Source organism: Bos mutus, chromosome 8 (assembly GCF_027580195.1).
Source record: "Bos mutus isolate GX-2022 chromosome 8, NWIPB_WYAK_1.1, whole genome shotgun sequence".
Taxonomy (NCBI): domain Eukaryota; kingdom Metazoa; phylum Chordata; class Mammalia; order Artiodactyla; family Bovidae; genus Bos; species Bos mutus.
Genome location: NC_091624.1, coordinates 67,661,949 through 67,681,843, shown reverse-complemented (window position 1 = coordinate 67,681,843; position 19,895 = coordinate 67,661,949). Strand labels below are relative to the sequence as shown.

At 42.2% G+C, this 19,895-nt stretch overlaps 1 protein-coding gene across 1 annotated transcript in view; it reads left to right on the top strand.

The window, feature by feature from the left end:
• The window catches only part of PGM5 (phosphoglucomutase 5), a 212,700-nt gene that overhangs the window by 151,918 nt on the left and 40,887 nt on the right, over positions 1-19,895 (top strand). The window contains exon 10 of the mRNA XM_005900017.3: positions 13,690-13,824. Within this exon, the coding sequence (XP_005900079.2) occupies positions 13,690-13,824 (135 nt within the window). The remainder of the gene's footprint in view (positions 1-13,689; positions 13,825-19,895) is intronic.

Here is a 19,895-nt window from a genome sequence, read left to right as displayed (position 1 = left end):
ACTGATGGAGGAGCCTGGTGGGCTACAGTCCATGGGGTTGCAAAGAGTTGGACATGACTCAGTGACTTCACTTTCACTTTCATATGAGCTCAAAGGTGACCATAAATACTATCAGAACCTGCTCTTGGGAGTTTCTCTAGTAATGAAGGAAGGATGGTTGTTCATCTTCCCAGATTCTAGGACCCAAGTGATGCCTTCATCAGCTGGTGTCCCAGACTCACACTGGAGCTTTCTGCAGGTCTGGGTTGGACTCACTGGGGATTTGGGGAGATCAGTTTACACACAGGTTCATACCTGTTGTCAGCAAATCATAGATGGTTCTTTCACCACAGATGATCCTGTTGGCACACAGGGGAAATTCCTCCACAGGTGGGGCCATTGCTAAGCTTTCACTCCCAAGGCCTATGTCTGAGAATTCCTGGGATATCAGGATTATCAGCATTCACTTCTGGGGACAATTGAGGCTGGGGAAATTGAGGCATGGTTGCAAAATACACTGCTCCTGCTGCTGCTGCTAAATCACTTCAGTCGTGTCTGACTCTGTGCAACCCCATAGACGGCAGCCCACCAGGCTCCCCCATCCCTGGGACTCTACAGGCAAGAACACTGGAGTGGGTTGCCATTTCCTTCTCCAATGCATGAAAGTGAAAAGTGAAAGCCAAGTTGCTCAGTCGTGTCTGACTCTTTGCGACCCCATGGACTGCAGCCTACCAGGCTCCTCCATCCATAGGATTTTCCAGGCAAGAGTACTTGAGTTGGGTGCCATCGCCTTCTCCACTATCCATTCCTAAAAGACATATTTGAATTTAAGTAAACTGGTATTATTTTAAAATATCTATAAAATAAAATGCTTTGGTGCATTTATTCAGTAGATACTTTTTGTCAGTTCAGTCACTCAGTCATGTCCGACTCTTTGTGACCCCATGGACTGGAGCATTCCAGGTCTCCCTGTCCATCACCAACTCCCAGAGTTTACTCAAACTCATGTTCATTGAGTCAGTGATGCCATCCAACCATCTCATCCTCTGTCATCCCCTTCTCCTCCCGTCTTCAATCTTTCCCAGCATCAGGGTCTTTTCACGTGAGTCAGTTCTTTGCATCAGGTAGCCAAAGTATTGGAGTTTCAGCTTCAGCATCAATCCTTCCAATGAATATTCAGGACTGATTTCTTTTAGGATGGACTGGTTGGATCTCTTTGCAGTCCAAGGAACTCTCAAGAGTCTTCTCCAACACCACAGTTCAAAAGCATCAATTCTTCGGTGCTCAGCTCTCTTTATAGTCCAACTCTCACATCCATACATGACTACTGGAAAAACCATATTTCTTGAGAGCCTACCAAATGTATATAATTGGTTTTTCTCATGGTGCAGTTTTTTTACTGAAGTATAGTTGATTTGCAATGTTGTATTAATTTCCGCTATACAGCAAATTGATTCATTTATACACACATGTACATTCTTTTTTAAAATATTCTTTTCCATGATGATTTATCATAGGATACTGAATATAGTTCTTTGTGCTATACAGTAGGATCTTGTTATTATCCATTCTGTATATAATAGCTTACATCTCCTAAACCTAGTGGTGCAGTTTTTAAATATAATTTTATAACAGCTTCACTGAGATAAATAATTCACATAACGTGCAATTCACCCATTTAAAGTGTACAGTTCAGTGGTTTGTAGTAAATAGACTTGTGCAGTTGATGCCATGTGCTGGCTGGGTGATCTCAGTCAAGTTACTCAACTTCCCTGTGCCTTTCTGTCTTGTCTGTGGAAATAGGAATAGTAATTGTGGCTGCCTCATACAGCCATTGGGAGAATTCAATCAGATAATACATATAAAGTCCTAGTATATAATACACATTAATAAATGATTAACTTAAATAAGTTATATTAAAAGAACATCCTTGGGAAAGCAGATTTTGGCATTTAATGAACTATGCATGCGTGCTAAGTTGCTTCAGTAGTGTCCGACTCTTTGTGACCCTATGTAGCTTGCCAGGCTTCTCTGTCTGTGATAAGAAAAGCAGGGGAAAGAATTCAACAACATACAGCTTTGCAGGGTGTCACGTGAAGACATGGGAAAGCCCCTCAGTTTCTGTGTTATCTGTGAATTGATTCAAACTCACATTTCTCTGCTTCCCCCAATATCCTCTGTCCTCTGTCACACACACTTAGCTTCAAAAAGAAAAAGGATTTTTAAGGCAGCTCTGTTTCCTTTTTGTCCTTCATTTGAGGTCAGAGTCAGGGAACAGACCGTGGGAAAATAAAGTTGTTTCACATGTATCTCTAGAGATAAAGAAGAAATGTTTCTCCATCAAAAATGAAATTAAAATCCTGTTCTGGCGATAAGCCACTCCCCCATCCCCCACCCCCGTCCACTCCACTGCTATGAAAAAGTTCAGCAAAGTCTGTCCTGCCTGTGAGATTCTGCGGAGCCTCAGGGAGCAAGAAGGAGGGACTTCCCTGGTGATCCAGTGGCTAAGACTCTGCATTCCCAGTGCAGGGGGCCTGAGTTCAATTCCCAGTCAGGGAACTAAACCCCACGTGCTACAACTAAAAGATCCTGGCACAAGCAAATTGGAAAAAAAAAAAAGGAGCAAGAAGGAAACCCCTCACATGAATTCCCAGGGACTTCACTGGCCTTACTTGGCCTGTCAGATCTCATGGGATTTATTATGGCTGCCTCCGAGTGTCTGATATTTTTGTGACTGTGGGCACCAAGAGAAAAGTTGATGTGTGCTTTCCACTAACAGGACCCAAGAGAGATTCTGATTTAGAAATAGCAATTGAATGAGGTGTGGTTCAACAATAGAAGCTCATCCTTTGTGGTCCCAAGAGGATATGTCACTGGTTATTTTCTGGTTGGTAAAATCTAGTAACATGAATGAAAGATGTTGGTTTCTTCAAATGCAAGTGGAAAAAGTAGCCAATAGCTAGCTACTCTAAGAATAGGGGTATGCTGCTGCTGCTAAGTCGCTTCAGTTGTGTCCGACTCTGTGCAACCCCATAGACAGCAGCCCACTAGGCTTCCCTGTCCCTGGGATTCTCCAGGCAAGAACACTGGAGTGGGTTGCCATTTCCTTCTCCAATGCATGAAAGTGAAAAGTGAAAGTGAAGTCGCTTAGTCGTGTCTGACTCTAGCAACGCCGTGGACTGCAGCCCACCAGGCTCCTCCGTCCATAGGATTTTCCAAGCAAGAGTACTGGAGTGGGGTGCCATTGCCTTCTCTGAGAATAGGGGTATAGTTGTTGATTAATAGTTGCATAAAGGGTGGCCTAATCTTTTCTCAAGGATGGATTCATTGTGCAAATATCAAGATTTTCCCTGGTGTTTGGCACATTCTCTCTTCCCTCAACAGTCACTATCCGGGGGGCATTATGGATACCCAGATTTTCTCTTACCATTGTCCTTCCTCATCCCCTCCTTATACCCCCAACTATGAGACTCTCCTGGTTCTGGGAGAAGGGGTGCTCCAATTCCAGTTCTGGGAAAGAAAGACAACTTGACAAATGGTACCAGCACCAAGTGAAGGCATATTGCCACCAGAATGGGCATCAATCCAGAACTATGACCTGTAATTTGAAAATTAGCTTTGAAATGAGAAACCTTGCTACTTTAGGAGCAAAATTTAACCAACTGAGTCTCTCTTTATGACTCATCCAGCTTCCATATTTCTGTTTACCAAGATCAAAATCATTAAATTCTATGAGTGCTGAAGTAATTTGCAAGTAGAAGTTCAGCTGATATTAAAAAAAAAAAAAGAAAAAACTGATGTAAATAAATGCATACCAGTTAGCTGATGTGGAAAACCAAATCCAATTTGATTATGTCAGACTAACTCTGAACTTATTAATACCTCTTCAAGTTATGCAAGCTGTGTGGAAACATTTTGATGTCGTCGTCAACCTGGAAAAAAGAGCCATTTGAAATTAGTTCAGAGAAAAATTACACTTTGAAGACTGATTCTGAAGTTAATTTGCTTTTAATGTTGTTATTTTAATATGCAGGGAGGTGTCTGTATTTTTAATTTCAGTATTTAGAAATAATAAAGATAGCAAATCGGCAATCTTGAAATCACATTTTAGTCTGACATGTGGTGCTTTAATATATACCATGGTATTGCCGACTCCTGGTCAACAGATACAGAGGTTTACTGAGGCCTCATTTCTGGCAGTCTCACATGAAGGCAACTGAACAGTGTCAGCTGAAAAATCTAGGGCTCTGGAGGGGCTCTCTATTCAGAGTTAACTGGTCAGCCTTTAACTTCAAGCTTAAACTTTTATTATGTTCCAATGAATGAACCAACTAAGAGACTGTCATATTAACAGCCCTTGTCCTATAACATGGCATTTGCTGGAGTGTGGTTTGCACACCTAGAAGCAGAATTGAACATATCACTTCAGTCAGACTTATTATCCCACCTATAGATTTAGTTAAATCTGAATGTTAGAACCCATTAATGGTCCTCCTGTGTCAAGTGACACACATGTTTAGGGAGTAAAGTGTTATCATTACATATATACTGTGATCAAATCTGGGTTAACAAACCCTTTTTCTGGGCTTCTCTGGTGGTCCAGTGGTTAAAACTCTGCATTTCTAATGCAGGGGTTACAGGTTTGATCCCTCGTCATGGAACTAAGATCCCACATGCTACATGGCACAGCCAAAAATTAAATTAAATTAAAAAAAAAAAAAGGAAATCCTTATGCTGTTGCAAGTTGTGGTTGATTTAAAAATTCCTCTTAATAAATATATGTTTCTTTTCTACCTTAATACAGCATGGTGAAGGTAGTAGAAGTTTGTGTGGTTTGTGTCCGACTCCATTGAATGACTAGTTTTCAGATACCTACTGCATGCCAATCAGCTTGCTGGGCATTAAGGATATAGCAGCGCATAGGACTTGCTAGCAGGAAAGACAGACTGCCATTAAACTTGCAATGACTACAAGGTTTATTGAAGAGCATTACAGAGAAATTACTTATTTGGAAGTGCATAGCAGAAGGAGGGCTTCCTTGGTGGCTCAGACAGGAAAGAATCCGCCTGAAGTGTGGGAGACCTGGGTTCAATCCCAGGGTTGGGAAGATCTCTTGGAGGAGGGCACTCAAGTATTCTTTCTTGGAGAATCCCCATGAACAGAGGAGCCTGGCAGGCTAGTCATGGAGTCACAAAGAGTCAGACACGACTGAGCAATTAAGCACAGCACAGCAGAAGGAACGAACCTAGACTGGGGCTCTGGAAAGCTCTGCATGGGAAGGTGATATTTAAGCTGTGCCTTGAAGAGTGGATGGGGGCTGGCTCAGGTGAAACTGTCTTATCAGACTACTGTGCATGTTTTTCTCCCATCAACTGTACTTACACTGTTGTTTAGCTTTCCAGAGAAAGAGCTGAGTTTCCTATGTGCTGTCACATTCCCAGTGGGATGTTACAATGGCTGCGATTATGATTCCAACTGCAGTGCTCATTCTACAGCACTGTAGTTGTGGGAAATAAAGATAATTGGGCCTCTTGGTAGATACTTTGAAGGTTATGTATTAAAAATTGTTTTTCCTGATGGGTACTTTTCCTTGATTTTGCCTGTTTGCCTTCCAGTCACTGAACATGTATTCAGTGCTTTGTAATGACCTGTTGGCTGATTCGGAAAGAGAGAGAGAGAGACTATTTTTGGTTAGTTGGCAAGTTCTGACTCCCCTCCTTCTGATTCATTTGGGTTTTGTTGTAATGAATTACCTTTTCCTGACATAATTGATTGCTTTAGTATTATCTTCTAAAATGTTGGTAGTATTGATAGAAACCTGCTAAGATGTGTGATAAGAATCTAAGCATTCTGGAATGGCATCCCAGTAAATTCCTACTGAAGTACTAATGTGTGTGTATAGTCAGGAGGGCAGCCGTCCCCAGGAAAATTAACTATTAAAGGAAAAAGCTGCAACCTATCACAGGAAGTGAGGGAGGACAGTACCCCTGTTGTCTGGGTAGAGTATGTCTGAATCCAAAATATCCCAGAACCAGGCCTGGTGTTGAGTGAACAGATATCAGCAGCCATCTTGGCTAAAGACACAGGGAGATGGAATGTGTATGACCTAGGTCCATTGTTACAAACTTGAGAGTTGAAATCTGGATGAGGACTAGCTTGTCAGTCTTCAGTTTCCAAGTAGGCTTCTCATCACTAATGTGATTTTTGCTGGGTAGGTGTTTTAAAAGTGTACTTAAGAAGCCATTTGACCTTGACTTTTTTCTAGATAAGCATTTGCAATTGTTGGTTTCCAAGAGTGCTGGTTGTTTATTTAAAAGTCTAGATGAGATTTGCTCCCAAGGTTAGGGCAGCTGGGTACAGCTATGTAGTCAGTGCACTGCACAAAGGCAGGGGCCTAACTGGGGAGGAGAAGCTAAAGTCCAGACCAGCCAAGAGGAAGGATGCTTCTGTGTAATTTGTCCACCCAGAAGGGGCACTGCCTGTAATTTATATAAGGGCATAGATTGGACTAGCAGCTCCCCAGCTCAGCCACTATTGAACTCATGCTCGCAGCTAACTCTATGACTTATACAAAGAAAAATGGGGTAATTCTAGGTAATTTTTTTCATGGCAAGAAATGTCTATCCAATCCAAATCTTCTGCTTTCTAGGCTGCATGCTTTCTTCTACAAAATATGGTTCAGATGTTACAAAGTGATATTTTCACCTTGAAGCTTTCCAGATAAATCACTGGGATTTCCTGTGGGAAGTAACATGTGAGTCAGTCTCGCAGAGTCTCTCTCTTCCAAGCCTGCCCTGTCTTCAGGTTCACATGCCTGGGGTGGCCAACGGGCGGGATAGGTGACACTGTACGGATTTCAGGGCCATACGCTGTGTTCCCTTGGAATTCATCCTGAGTCAGTATTTGACTAGGGCAGACGCTGCCAAAGAACTGTTGGTAATGTACAGTTCCTCCTTCCCCGCCTGGCTGCAACACGTCACAGAGTCTCCAAACCCACATCTGGCTGCTCTGTTTGTACTTAGCATCTTGCAGATTTCCCTGCATTGATTTACACAAGGGCTTAAAAAAAAAAAAAATTCATGTATCAAACATTTATCAGATACCTACTCTATGTAAAGCTCTGTGCCAGTTTTGGGGAACCATACAAAGTCACAGGAGGTACTGTTCAAATATTTCACATGAAAGCAATGAATGGCTATCAGTGGTTTCATATGGTTCAACTAAGATTACAAGCCTGGAGCCAGAAGAAAAGGGTAGGCTGAAGCCCTGGCTCCTCCATTTACTGGTTGTGTGACCCTGAGCAAGTTTTCTAACCTCCCTTTTTTTAGTAAAAGGAGAAAGTGGCCTGGATTACCCTAAGGTCTTCCTTTCAGGACCTTAAAATTCTAAAATTGGCCAACCAGGAAAGAGTTTTGTTGTTGTTGTTTTTTTTTTTTGGCCAAAAAGCCATTCAGTGGGAAGCATGAAGAAGATAAATGGTAACATATCTGTGTGTTTAGTAGTGATTTCAGAGGACATGGCAAAGTTTTAAAAATAAAATTAATTTTAACTGCCCAATTTAAAAATACATATGTAGCATTGCTAGGAGACTCAGGTTTGATCCCTGGGTTGGGAAGATCCCCTGGAGAAGGGAATAGAAACCCACTCCAGTATTCTTGTCTGGAGAATCCCATGGACAGAGGATCCTGGAGGGTTGCAGTCCATGGGGTCGCGAAAGAGTCAGACATGACTGAGTGACTAACACACATATACACACATTTAGCATTACACCACAAACCATTGCCATTTAGGCATTATACAGCAGTCTTTTGCAAAATCTGTAAAGTTGGACAAATTAGAGCACAGCACCATTTTCACTAAGAGTTTTAACCTAAGAAAAAGAATTCTCTTTACATTCTCTTTACAGCAGCAGTGATTTGTAATTTTTAAAGCACTTCTCACATACATTTTCTGATCTGATACAACAACCCAGTAAGCCAGGCTGTATTATTTTCATCCACTTTTTAGGAAACTAAAGGTTGGAGAGCTTAAGTGACTTATTCAAGACCACCGGCTGATAAAGCTAGCCAGAATTCTAGTCCCGTTCTCTCTCTATCGTTGTTATTCCTGTATCACTTCCACACTGACTCTCCACCAAGAGCAAACCAAAAAGGGGCAGATATGGGGAGGAAAAGAAAGACTATAGAGGTAACTGGAAGCAGATTGAAGGATTTCTGGGTGGAGCGGCTCTTTAACAATTCTTTTTCATTGGGACAAAGATAAGGTGGGAAAACCTACCCTGGTCACTGAAGCATACAGCTATGGTCACTCCAAGGGGGAAAAAACCCTAGGCTGGAAGTGCAATGCCCCATCCCATTAATTAACATTATCTTCTAATGGAGGAGGGCATCTTTCTCCCTTCTTTGAGTGTGGCTGTTGTGTCATCATGGAAATTTCAGCTGCTATAGCTGCTGCAGTAACAGTGGTATCATGGATCCCTTCAGTACTTCAGGAATTCCTTAGGCAATCGTGCTAAAAAGTTAGTGTCAGATGCTCAAGAGGAGATGCTTCTGGTGCTTCTGCTGCTGACAAGGCACTAGGAGGAGGCTTTCAGGACTCAGCAGCAACGTGATGTTTCATTAGGTCCCTGTGTTACGGCCTCCTAAGACCCCAGTTGGCTGGTAGTGTATGCCAGAAACCTCAGTTCATAAAGGCATCTTCCTTAAGACTGACATGTAGGATAGTCAGTCGCTTGATACATGAAGTAGGTGACCCAGAGAAAAAAAGACTACTAGTCTGGTGTCCACATATGGCTACACATTAGAATCGCCTGGAGGGCTTTTACAGCACCGATGCCCAAGTCACACCCCATACAAACTCAATCACCATGTCTGTGTGAAAGCCAGGTACCACTGTTTTTAAAGACCTCTGGCTGATTTCAGTATGTATTAAGTTTTGCAGTTAATGGGCTAGCTAACAATTTTTACAAGATCACACAGCTGCGGAAAAGAACTTACCATGGTTCAACTCCATTGTTTTTAACTGAAACTGATCTTTGCCCTAAAAATGAAGAATGAGTAGACACAGTGTCCTTCACAATTAACCTTCAGAGCGAATACGTTAGCCCCAGTTCACCAGTGGAGAATATGAGTGTGTTTCCACTTGGCCTTGTAAAATGTGGAAGGAGGCCTTCTGGCAGCATTCATACCAGTTGTGGGACATGTAATGACAATCACTCAACAAGTATCAGTGGAGGGCCTACTGCGTACTGGGCTTGTCCTAGGCTGTATCAATAAATGGTGAGCAAGGAACATACGGGTTTGCCCTCCCAGAGTTTATCAGCTAAAAAAGGACCCAGATAAAATTCAGTGATTCCAACACTTTAGGGTTAAGACTTTAAAGGGAACTTATTTTATTCATTTGCCCTAGGCCTTGTTTCTTCAAGAGGATTTGTGGCAGCAAACACACACATAATGAAATTGTTAGAATATAAATAAGAAACAGAAATCAAAACTAGGGAAAATATAAATAAGAGTAGAGAGTCAAGAACAGAGGAAGAAAAACTCATAATTATGCAAATCATAAGGATCCACTTGGGCTTAACCTCAAATTTGGCATAAAGTATCCTGGCAGCCATATTGAAAAGGGAACCATGGTTAGTTATAAAGTTCTTGTTGTCAGAAAGACAAAAAAAAAAAAAAACCCCTAGTTCCTCAGGGGAGGAAAGGCTTTCCTAACACTTGGCTCTTGAGGAGATGTCTCATGTGGAGCTTCATACAGTCTCCTATAATGACTGCAAAAAGTAGATTTTATAACTGCCGTGCAGACCCTGCAATAAAAGTGAGGACTTAAAGCTGAAATGTAATTTAATAAATCTGTTTCTGTCACAAGTAGGTGATCAGAAGTAAGTTGATTGAGGCCAAATATATGTCCAGATGAACAGTGACTAGAAGTTGGGGTACCTGGAGGACACCCTTATAACAGTCCTCATAATTCCTTTCTACTGGGATTTCCATAGACATATGGTTATATTTTCAATTTTCTAGGGTAGAGTTGAAAGGGTAGAGTTATTCCATGTTGTGGATAATGGAATGGTTATATGAGGGGTCAGCAAATATTTTCTGTAGACAGCCAGATAGTAAATATTTTAGCTCTCATGAGCCAGACAGTCTGTCTTAACAGTTCAGCTCTGCAGTTGTAACACAAATCAGTCATAGACAACACAGAAATGAACAGGCATGGCTGTGTTTCAGTAAAACTTGATTTATAAGAACAAGTGGCAGGTCAAATTTGGCTGACAGACTATATCACTAAGCCTGAGTTTAACCTAAAAAAAAATAAATAAATAAAAAGCAAAGTATATTACTGGTATTTTTTTGTTGGAATTATGGAACATTTTGAAACTTGGTAAGTCTTGGTCAGTGGTGGTTTTGGCCTCATTATTTAGTTGATAGCAGGTGATGATACATGCTGGAGAGAACATGGCTCATGCTGAGGCTGCAAATTCATAAAGTTCACCTGAGCAACGTGCAGACCCCCAAACAATCCAGTACAACTATTTGTACATCCAAGTGATGCTCAACAGTCATGGAACTATCAGGTTGTTGCAGCACAGAGCTGGACTCGTTCTACGTATTTTTTTGGTTCCATGTGGAGAAAGAGAATTCTTACGTTCCTCACTGGGAGGTCTAACAAAGCAACGTGGATTCTCTATTAAGATCTCCTTAGGAAAGAGAGATGACATTGACATTGAGTTATTTCCAGCAACTTGATGTGTGCTATTCACTCCTTTAACATCTTTTCAAGTGCAAAATCTATTTCAAACTACCCAATGTAGATTCTAACCGAACTTCCATGAGTATAGCCAAATATATGGCTACACGCAGGGGTAAAAAACAAACAGCAACAGAAAAAACATCATTTCACTGTAAAAAAGGACTTAGCTATGAGCAGATAATAAACCATGTTGATGGTTTATCATGGCCTGAATTCTTAAATACCCTCTGATGCTGGGAAAGATGGAAGACAAAAGGAGAAGGGGGAAGCAGAGTATGAGATGATTTGAATGCATTGCCAACTCAGTGGACATGAATTTGAGCAAACTCCAGAAGAGAGTGGAGGACAGGGAAGCCTGGCATGCTGTAGTCCAGAGGGTCACAAAGAGTCAGACAAGACAGCACCCGAACAACAACCACAGTGGCCATAAACTTACTTGGGAGGTTAATTGTGTAATGGAGCTACCTTAAAGGGTTAAGTCCAAGAGGTCATCAGAAGAGCTGGCTTCAACTGATTTAGCATCTGCAACAAGAGGTGCTTTAGGGCTTCAACCTTGAGGTTTTTAAAAACATGGCTATGAATACAGTGGTGGAACCAACCCTTGAGGTTTCATTTATCAGTCTGTACAGAATTTGGTATATCATACTTTCTGGGTAGCAGAGAAATTGGTTTGTTTGCTCCATTCAGAATTTCCTAACTATTCACTTATCCAGCAACACTAGATGGTTAAGAAAATAGTTTTGCTCATTGTAATAGAATATTTTAGGCTCATAGAGAGCACATACTGTCTTTATCTTCATATACCCAGGGCTTAGCCCTGTACCAGATCTACGAGGGTCACTGTAAAATACATGCCCATGAATGACTCTTGGGCAAAACTATCCTGTTTGCAAAACTTGTGCCACAGAGCAATGGAAAGCACATTCCAGGAAGGGACACGGCTCCTTGTTATTACACAAATTGTGGCAGACATTGAACCACTCAAAAAGAGATTAAACTTTTAACTTTGCAATTGGAACAAAATGTACTTACAAAACTTAAAAAGCAGAAAACTGCTCAGATGGAATCACAGTGTTTCCCAGCAATATCACCAGATGAGGGTAGGGGTAAGAGATTAGCAATCAGGTTCATGTGGCATGTATGAATATTTTTATTAATGGCTTATTCTTGACAAGCACCCAGAGAAGTTTCCAAGTAAATTTCTTAGGGAAAATGTCTCCTATCAATTTGCCTGAGACTTCTACTTTTTCAGAATCAACAAGCAACCAGACATATTATTTTGTTCCTGCCTCTCTTTCCTCTGGCCCCTGTCAATATGCTTATTTATAACAATAACTTTATCAGTTGTCTCAAGAAAACAAATTTCCTTCAACGGAAGTCACAATGTGATCTCACAGTCATATTTTTTAAAATGTCGCTGCCATTAATAAGAGATGCATAGAGAATGGATGCTGTTCTGAGCCAAAGTCAAATACTGGGCAGTGTGTGAGATGCTGCTGCAGCTCTGCCCCCACCACATACTGGTGGCCAGGTCTTACGAGCAAGAAGGAAAAAGAGAACCAAGAGGATGAGGTTGCACAGAGCAACCCTCAAAACCCAGCCAAAGCTCCAGCCCTGAGCATTTCACTGTAGGACTCCATGGATCCCAGAGGAGTGTGGGAATGTGGGCAGAAACAGAGAGGAGGTGAAGTTAAAGCCAAGTCTAACATCATATGGGGGAGCTTTGATGTGGATAATTTGTCTCGCTGTAACAGATAAATTGCCTACCTGATTGCATCCAGCAGGTTCCAAAGAGAAAAACTTTGTCTCCAGTGACACTCATTAAATATCACCCCATCCTTGTTACCTCCACCTCTTTCTGATTTCCACATTGCCAGACCAAGGGAGCTTGAGCATCTGTTCATAGTGTTGCTCCTAATCCCACCCTCCCCAACATTCACCAGAAAGCAACAAAAACAGAATAGAGATGAATAGATAACCTCAGGGAGCATCTGGATTTACCTCATTGTCCCACTGGAGTGAGTATAGAGAGCCAGTTGTAAGTTGTCATGATGCTGAGCATCTTTGGAGTTGAGTCACTCAGTTGTGTCCGACTCTATGCAACCCCATGAATCGCAGCATGCCAGGCCTCCCTGTCCATTACCAACTCCTGGAGTTACCCAAACTCATGTCCGTCGAATCAGTGATGCCATCCAGCCATCTCATCCTCTGTCAGCCTCTTCTCCTCCTGCCCACAATCCCTCCAAGCATCAGGGTCTTTTCCAATGAGTCAATGCTTTGAATGAGGTGGCCAAAGTATTGGAGTTTCAGCTTCAGCATCAGTTCTTCCAATGAACACCCAGGACTGATCTCCTTTAGGATGGACTGGTTGGATCTCCTTGCAGTCCAAGGGACTCTCAAGAGTCTTCTCCAACACTACAGTTCAAAAGCATCAATTCTTCGGCGCTCAGCCTTCTTCACAGTCCAACTCTCACATCCATACATGACCATTGGAAAAACCATAGCCTGGACTAGATGGACCTTTGTTGGCAAAGTAATGTCTCTGTTTTTGAATATGCTATCTAGGTTAGTCATAACTTTCCTTCCAAGGAGTAAGTGTCTTTTAATTTCATTAAAATTAATGATTTTAAATTAATGATTAATATTAGTGATTTTGGAGCCCCAAAAAATAAAGTCTGACACTGTTTGCACTGTTTCCCCATCTGTTTCCCATGAAGTGATGGGACCAGATGCCATGATCTTCGTTTTCTGAATGTTGAGCTTTAAGCCAACTTTTTCACTCTCCTCTTTCACTTTCATCAAGAGACTTTTTAGTTCCTCTTCACTTTCTGCCATAAGGTGGTGTCATCTGCATATCTGAGCATAGAAATATGCTAATCTCCGAAGTCAGTATTCATCATTTTTACATGTATAATTATTTGTTCACTGATCCATCCTCGATGTTCTTGCTCTTAGGGCCTGAGGATCATTTTCTCTGATGCATCTCGGCTCATCTTCCGGCTCAGTTCCTCCAGTGGTGTGCGGGCCACCATCAGACTATATGCAGAAAGCTACGAGAGGGATCCCAGCGGTCATGACCAGGAGCCCCAGGTAACAAAACAGAGCTGTACTCTCAGCATAGTGTATCTTACGCTCATGGCAAATTTCAGTAGCTCCAGTGGGCCTTTAGTGAGGGTGATTTTGCTTTCTAGAAAGGCATATGGATAGCTCCAGCCAAAGGCACATTTAGAATGACTCGAAGCAAATTTAACTCTTTCATTGCAGTGTTTGAAACAGAAAAATTGCTCTTGAGCATCTATGAGTTTAGACCAGCGTTTCCCAAACTACTTGCTTCCCGACTGTCCTGTAGTTTTTGGATTGTAGTGACCTCAAGAGAGGCACCTTGTATAGATAAGTTGAGAAAATTTTGAGTTAGAGTCAAGCTGGTCAAACTCCTCAGAGCCTTGACTGTACTCATTTAAATGATCAATTCCCAAGTGTTTGGAAAGCTCCAAGTTGGATGATGACCTTGAGGTGCCAGTACAGGTGCTAGCCTGGACTTCCTCCCTGAGGTTGCTGCCTGGCCCAGCACGAGAAGAGGGGCCAGGGCTGCTCTGAATTTAAAGTTCAGGGAGGACACTGACAAAGCTGGGCTGGCCTGAGTTTAGCAGAGCCCTCTCAAGTTGTCAAAAAAGGGCTAATTAAAAACTCACTTAGAAGAGCAACAGCACAACCATATCCCCACTCCCAAATTTGTTAAAGCTCCAGGCAACATTAAGTAATACCAGAAACCCCCCACTCTAATGTTGGGTACTTCCAGCCACTCTGCAGGCTGCCTCTCCCTGCCTTGATCTCTAGTTTAACCTGGGTTTTGAAGCAGAATCCTTGATGAGATGGTTCCTTGCGATTAAATCACTGGTTCCCTCTGCAACGCTTCTTTTGTGGAGAAGGAGAGGAACAAAAAAAAAAACTCATTGCTTCTCAGTTTAGTGATGCCCAGAATTTTTGGTTATAATTTGCCAAATTTGTGCCCTAGAAGGAATAAAATACCAGGAAGGGTTATCTTTCTTTGTCAGTAATTTAGTGGTTTTTAATTAAAAAAAAAAAAAAATGCCTCTTTCTTTGGAGAATCTCAAAGAATTTTATAAAAATGATACCATAGATTCTTACACCTGACCCTGTAACCAGTAGATCTGTCTGGAGTAAAATTATCTAAAACAGGAGACCGAGAGCTATTGTTGGGATCACTGAGAGTGTGAAGGGCAGAGCGCAGGGCCAGCATTGAGACTCTGGCCTTTCCTTCTCAGGATCCCAGACTTTTCATGCAGGGATGTGCCACTGTCTGCCAACATAATTTGTTAGTGAGTACTTTTCATGCAAGATAGTACCTAATCGTGCAAGAATTGGAGGCCATATAAAAATTCCATATAAAACTCTTCTACATTTCATGTTGGGAAGTGAGATTAAAGTGAGGGCCTGAAAGTCCAGAGCTACGTACAGGGTGAGGAATGATATTCCTGGCGTCACCAACTCTGACTCACTCTGACTCAAGGCCTCTGACTCACTCTGACTCGAGGCTATTTTTTCTCAACATTCTTTTCCCTATTTGCTTGGAGTAAGTGGTTATGATGTTTGCTTATTTTTATTTACCTCTGCACCAAGTGCAGAAGTATGATGTCTAGGCCATTAGACGTGTGTAAAAAAAATCCTATGCACATATGAGTGTCTCTCTGAGGTAGTCCCACAAAGCCAAGTGGTGCTAGTCTTTCTAAGGCTTCCTTTGAAACTGAAAGCCATCACAGGCCTGCTGCGAGAGGATTGTGGTAAGTATCTACATCAGTCTGTGGGTAAAAAAAAATAAAAACATAAGTAATGCTGGTTATAGTCGCCATGGCTATGTTATTATCCATTCCATTGGTTTAAAAAGTTTGCCATTTTGAATGACTTAGAAATCCTTTCACTGATACGGGTTTTCGTCTCATGACTGCTGTTCCCTTTCTAATCCTAAGTGAGGATTTTCTCAGTCTTTGCTAGATGGGCCTCAGAATGTTAAACTTACGATCTAGCTAAACATTTTAGCTTAAAAATAGATTTTCTTATTCAAACAATAGACTTCATTGACTCATCAACTTCAGCCATATTGCATGATACAGTTCAGTCAAGATAAAATGTAGAGTAGATTTTAAAAGACATCTAATCCCCTAAGGAAAAGGAAACAGCATTTCTCTGCAGGCCCACCTGGCTCAATTACTGCTAACTGTACCTCGGCATCTAATTTTAACCACCCGGGGCCCCCTTCCAGCATTGCTTTCCAGGACCACTTGCCTCTGCCTTCCAAGAGCTCTGGAAGGAAAAGCCTGTGGTTAACTGTTAACAGAGATCAAAGATAAGACCTTCTGCTCCAGCTGCTAAGATTATTACTGGTCCAGGTTGGCCAGGCAACACCAGCTTGTGATGCTTTCTCAGTCACAGAGACCTCTTCCATCCTTCTAGCTTGTTCTGACTTACAGCCTGGAAAGCAGAGAACAGATGCCCCCATCCACCCTCTCCTTGCACTCAGAAGCCTACAAAAGTACCTCTCTAATCTATAGAGGTTCTATTGATACTCTTATTTTAATTCAACAGGTATTTATTTTGATGTTTTACCCACCCTAATTTAATACTATCTCCATTTAAGTTATTTAGTAAGAAGATTCCCTTATTGTTGTTATTCAACAAGAGTTCTTCCCAGGTGGCATGGTGGTGAAAAAAAAAAATCCACCTGCCAATGCAGGAGATGCAAAAGACCAGGTTGGATCCCTGGGTCAGGAAGATCCCCTGGAGTAAGAAATGGCAACCTACTCCAGTATTCTTGCTTGGAAAATTCCATGGACAGAGGAGCCTGGCAGGCTACAGTCCATGGGCTGCGAAGAGTTGGACACGACTAAGTGCACATGCAACGAGTTCGCTTTAACTAACTTATCGGCATCTGGCTCTTTTACTTTGCATGTGGATAGTTTCTTTTCCAGACATTTTAAACACATGTGAACAGAACATGTTTTAAACATTTATGCTGTGGTTGCCTTGTGGAAGTATTCATAACTATGCTGGTGATGCAACTAGGAAAACTTGTGATACAATCTATATGCACACAAGTCTCTCCTCCTGTGAGTAGATTTTCCATTTGGGTCCTTTTGTCTAACAGTAATTATACCATTTGTCTTAAGTTGTATAAAATAACTTTTATCTGCATCAGATTAAAAAATTCTGTGTATATACACCTGTGGGTTGATAGTGAGGGGAGAAGAAGGTGGGGAGGGCTCTGAGGAGATGAGGAGGCGCTTGCCTTGCCCTCACCCTGTGCCCTTGGTAAATGAGGAGAGAAAGCTTCCAAGTCCTATTTCTGGAAGATTACATAGTTTTAAAAATACAAGATTACTTTAATTTTACTGGCAATCAGTAGGGCTTCAATGAACCCTCACACCAGCTGGGAATAATTTGGAAAAAGGGATGAGCCAAACTAATTTAAATTCACAGGTAACCAGAAACAGTCCAGTTGTTTCCATTTTCTTTCCCATCAAGTTTATTATCTCTGCCACTAGATTAACCTTTTTTTAACTTCTTTCCTTGTCCCTTTGAGCCTGAGGGTGGAGTAGCTAATGAACAATTAAAGATCCAAAAGGAAAAGGAAGAAGTTTTGCTAAGTCCTGGGGTAATCACAGGCTGATAATCAGCTCCCTACTAATCAGCAGCTGGCTTTGGTACTTCAATTGCAGAATATAACCATGCCCCACCCCACCCAGTCTCTTGAAGGAGACATATTTTCTCTAACCCTCCTTACAAATTGAGGAAATGTATGTATGTATTTCTGATAAGCTGTACATAGAATATTTTAAAAGCTAATATCTAAGTACCAGAAGTCTCTACACTGAATTTATCTGATATTTTCTTCTACCTGTTCTTATTATGACTTTATAATCTAGAAATATAAAGCCCAGAGCCCTTTTGTATTATGTTGGAAGAACATATAATTTATCATCTAAACTACAGTACTTCTGAGAGTGAAATGGGGGCACTGATAATCACTATGTTGAGACTATCCCCAACACACCAAAACAGATGGTTCCTCTAGCTACAGACCTCCATGCCACCTTAGATCTGCAGGCCTCTTTGCAGACAGGTTCTTAAAAGCATCAGCAATATAAGCCCAGTAGTACAAAGAGAGCAGGCCAGAAGAGTTAGATCAGTGGTTCTAACCCAGACTGCACATCAGAACCACTTGGGGGCCTTGGTGAGCATACCATGACTGGGACTACTCCCAGAGACTGACCTTAATTATTTCTATGTAGGCCTGTAGTTTTAAAAAGCTTCCTATTGTCACGCGAGTGTATGTTCCTCGGTTCTTTGTCTCGTCACAACAAAGATTTGGAGCAACGGACATTAAAGCCCTCGGCGCGTCACAGCTCTCAGGTCTTGGACAAACCGTGCTACAGCTCTTAGGCAAATCAATGTTACAGCTCTATTTTATTTAGAAGATAGCAGGAGAGTGAGAGAGAGAAAGAGAGAGAGAAAGAGAGAGAGAGAGAAAAGAGCGCACGCACGCAGGAGAGAGAGTCCATCAGAAAGCGCTTTGGCTCCTCCTTTTATATGTTTTTTCCTCCACCTGGGCCTGCCCTATGCAAATTGGGCTTAGCCAGGAGTGCTGTTTGTTCTGCCTGAAGTCTTCACTCTGGTCCTCGGACCTTCCTTGTCTTTTAGCCACAGCCATTTTGGACTCCTTTTCCCTATTCTACCTACCTAACGTTCCCCCCTCAAGAGATGGGAGGCCCAATTCTTTGGGATTAGGGGCGTCGAGGTCTTTCTGGCTACTTCCTGCTGAACTGGGGCGGCGAGGGGTATTGGGCCTCTCCCTCTTGTTAGTCTCAAGCCTCAGAGTCCTTATAGCGGTGTCCAAGGGTGTGTGATATTTTCCGTGGTCAGCTGTAGTTTTATATCTTTGTTGAACTGGCACTGCATGTTGTAGCTGGTTGACCTGGGCAGAGACAAAACAGGTTAGACAATTGACAGTACATGGAATAATCATAAGCATCATCAATATAGCATAACAAGGACTAGTAGGGACATTAGTCAATTTTAAATTCACATCGCCAGGATAGCTCAAGTCCCTTCTTGTTCAGGGATCAGAAGATCTATCTCCTGTCTGTTTTGGAGTACAGTCTCTGTCAAGCTGTGTTGGCTTCTTAGAGTTATCCTGAGAAATCTTATCCCCAGAAACCAGATTTGGGGGGTGTTCATTAGAATAACACTCATTGGTAGTTCTGAATAGGTATCTGAGATCTCCCAGGGGCTCACAGGTGTACTGAGTGTCCTCTTCTGTTTTCTTCCATGGCTTGACTCGTGAGTAGTGAATCCAGGAGTCATGTCCTGGTACCTTGACTGCTGTGGGGGTAGAAAGTATTACAGGGTAGGGGCCCTTCCATGTGGGCTGGAGTTGAGCCTTTGGGGACCCATCTTTCCAGACTTTAATTAGGACTTGAGTTCCTGGAGCATATAGTGGTGACTCTTTAGAATCTTTTGGGTCCTGGTTCATACCCCACAAGCATATATCCTGTTGGAATTGCCCAATGGCCATGGTATAAGACTGGAGGGTCTGAACCTCTGGATCTAGGAAGAGGTCATTGACATAAGCAAAAGGTCTCCCATATAGCATCTCATAAGGACTAAGACCAACCTGTTCCTTAGGGGCAATGCGGGTGCGGAGGAGAGCTATTGGTAAAGCCTCCTTCCATCCCAGGGAGGTCTCCTGGGTTATCTTTTTTATCGCTGATTTTAAGAATTGATTGGCTCTTTCTACTTTTCTTGAAGACTGAGGCCTCCAGGCACAATGGAGATAATAAGTAATGCCCAATGCTTTAGAGACCCCTTGGGTGACCTTAGAAGTAAATGATGTCCCATTGTCACTTTGTAATGACCTGGGCAGACCACCACCTCCTCAGCCTTCTCAGTCCAGGTGGGAAAGCCTTCAATCCATCCTGTGAATGTATCTATCATGACTAATAGGTATTTATACCCTTGAGAAACTGGCATCTGGGTGAAGTCCATCTGCCAGTCCTCTCCTGGGTAGGCCCCATGTCGTTGGATGGGCTGGGCCAGCTGGGGTCTTCGAGCTCCTTGGGGGTTGTTTAATTGGCAAGTGGGACAAG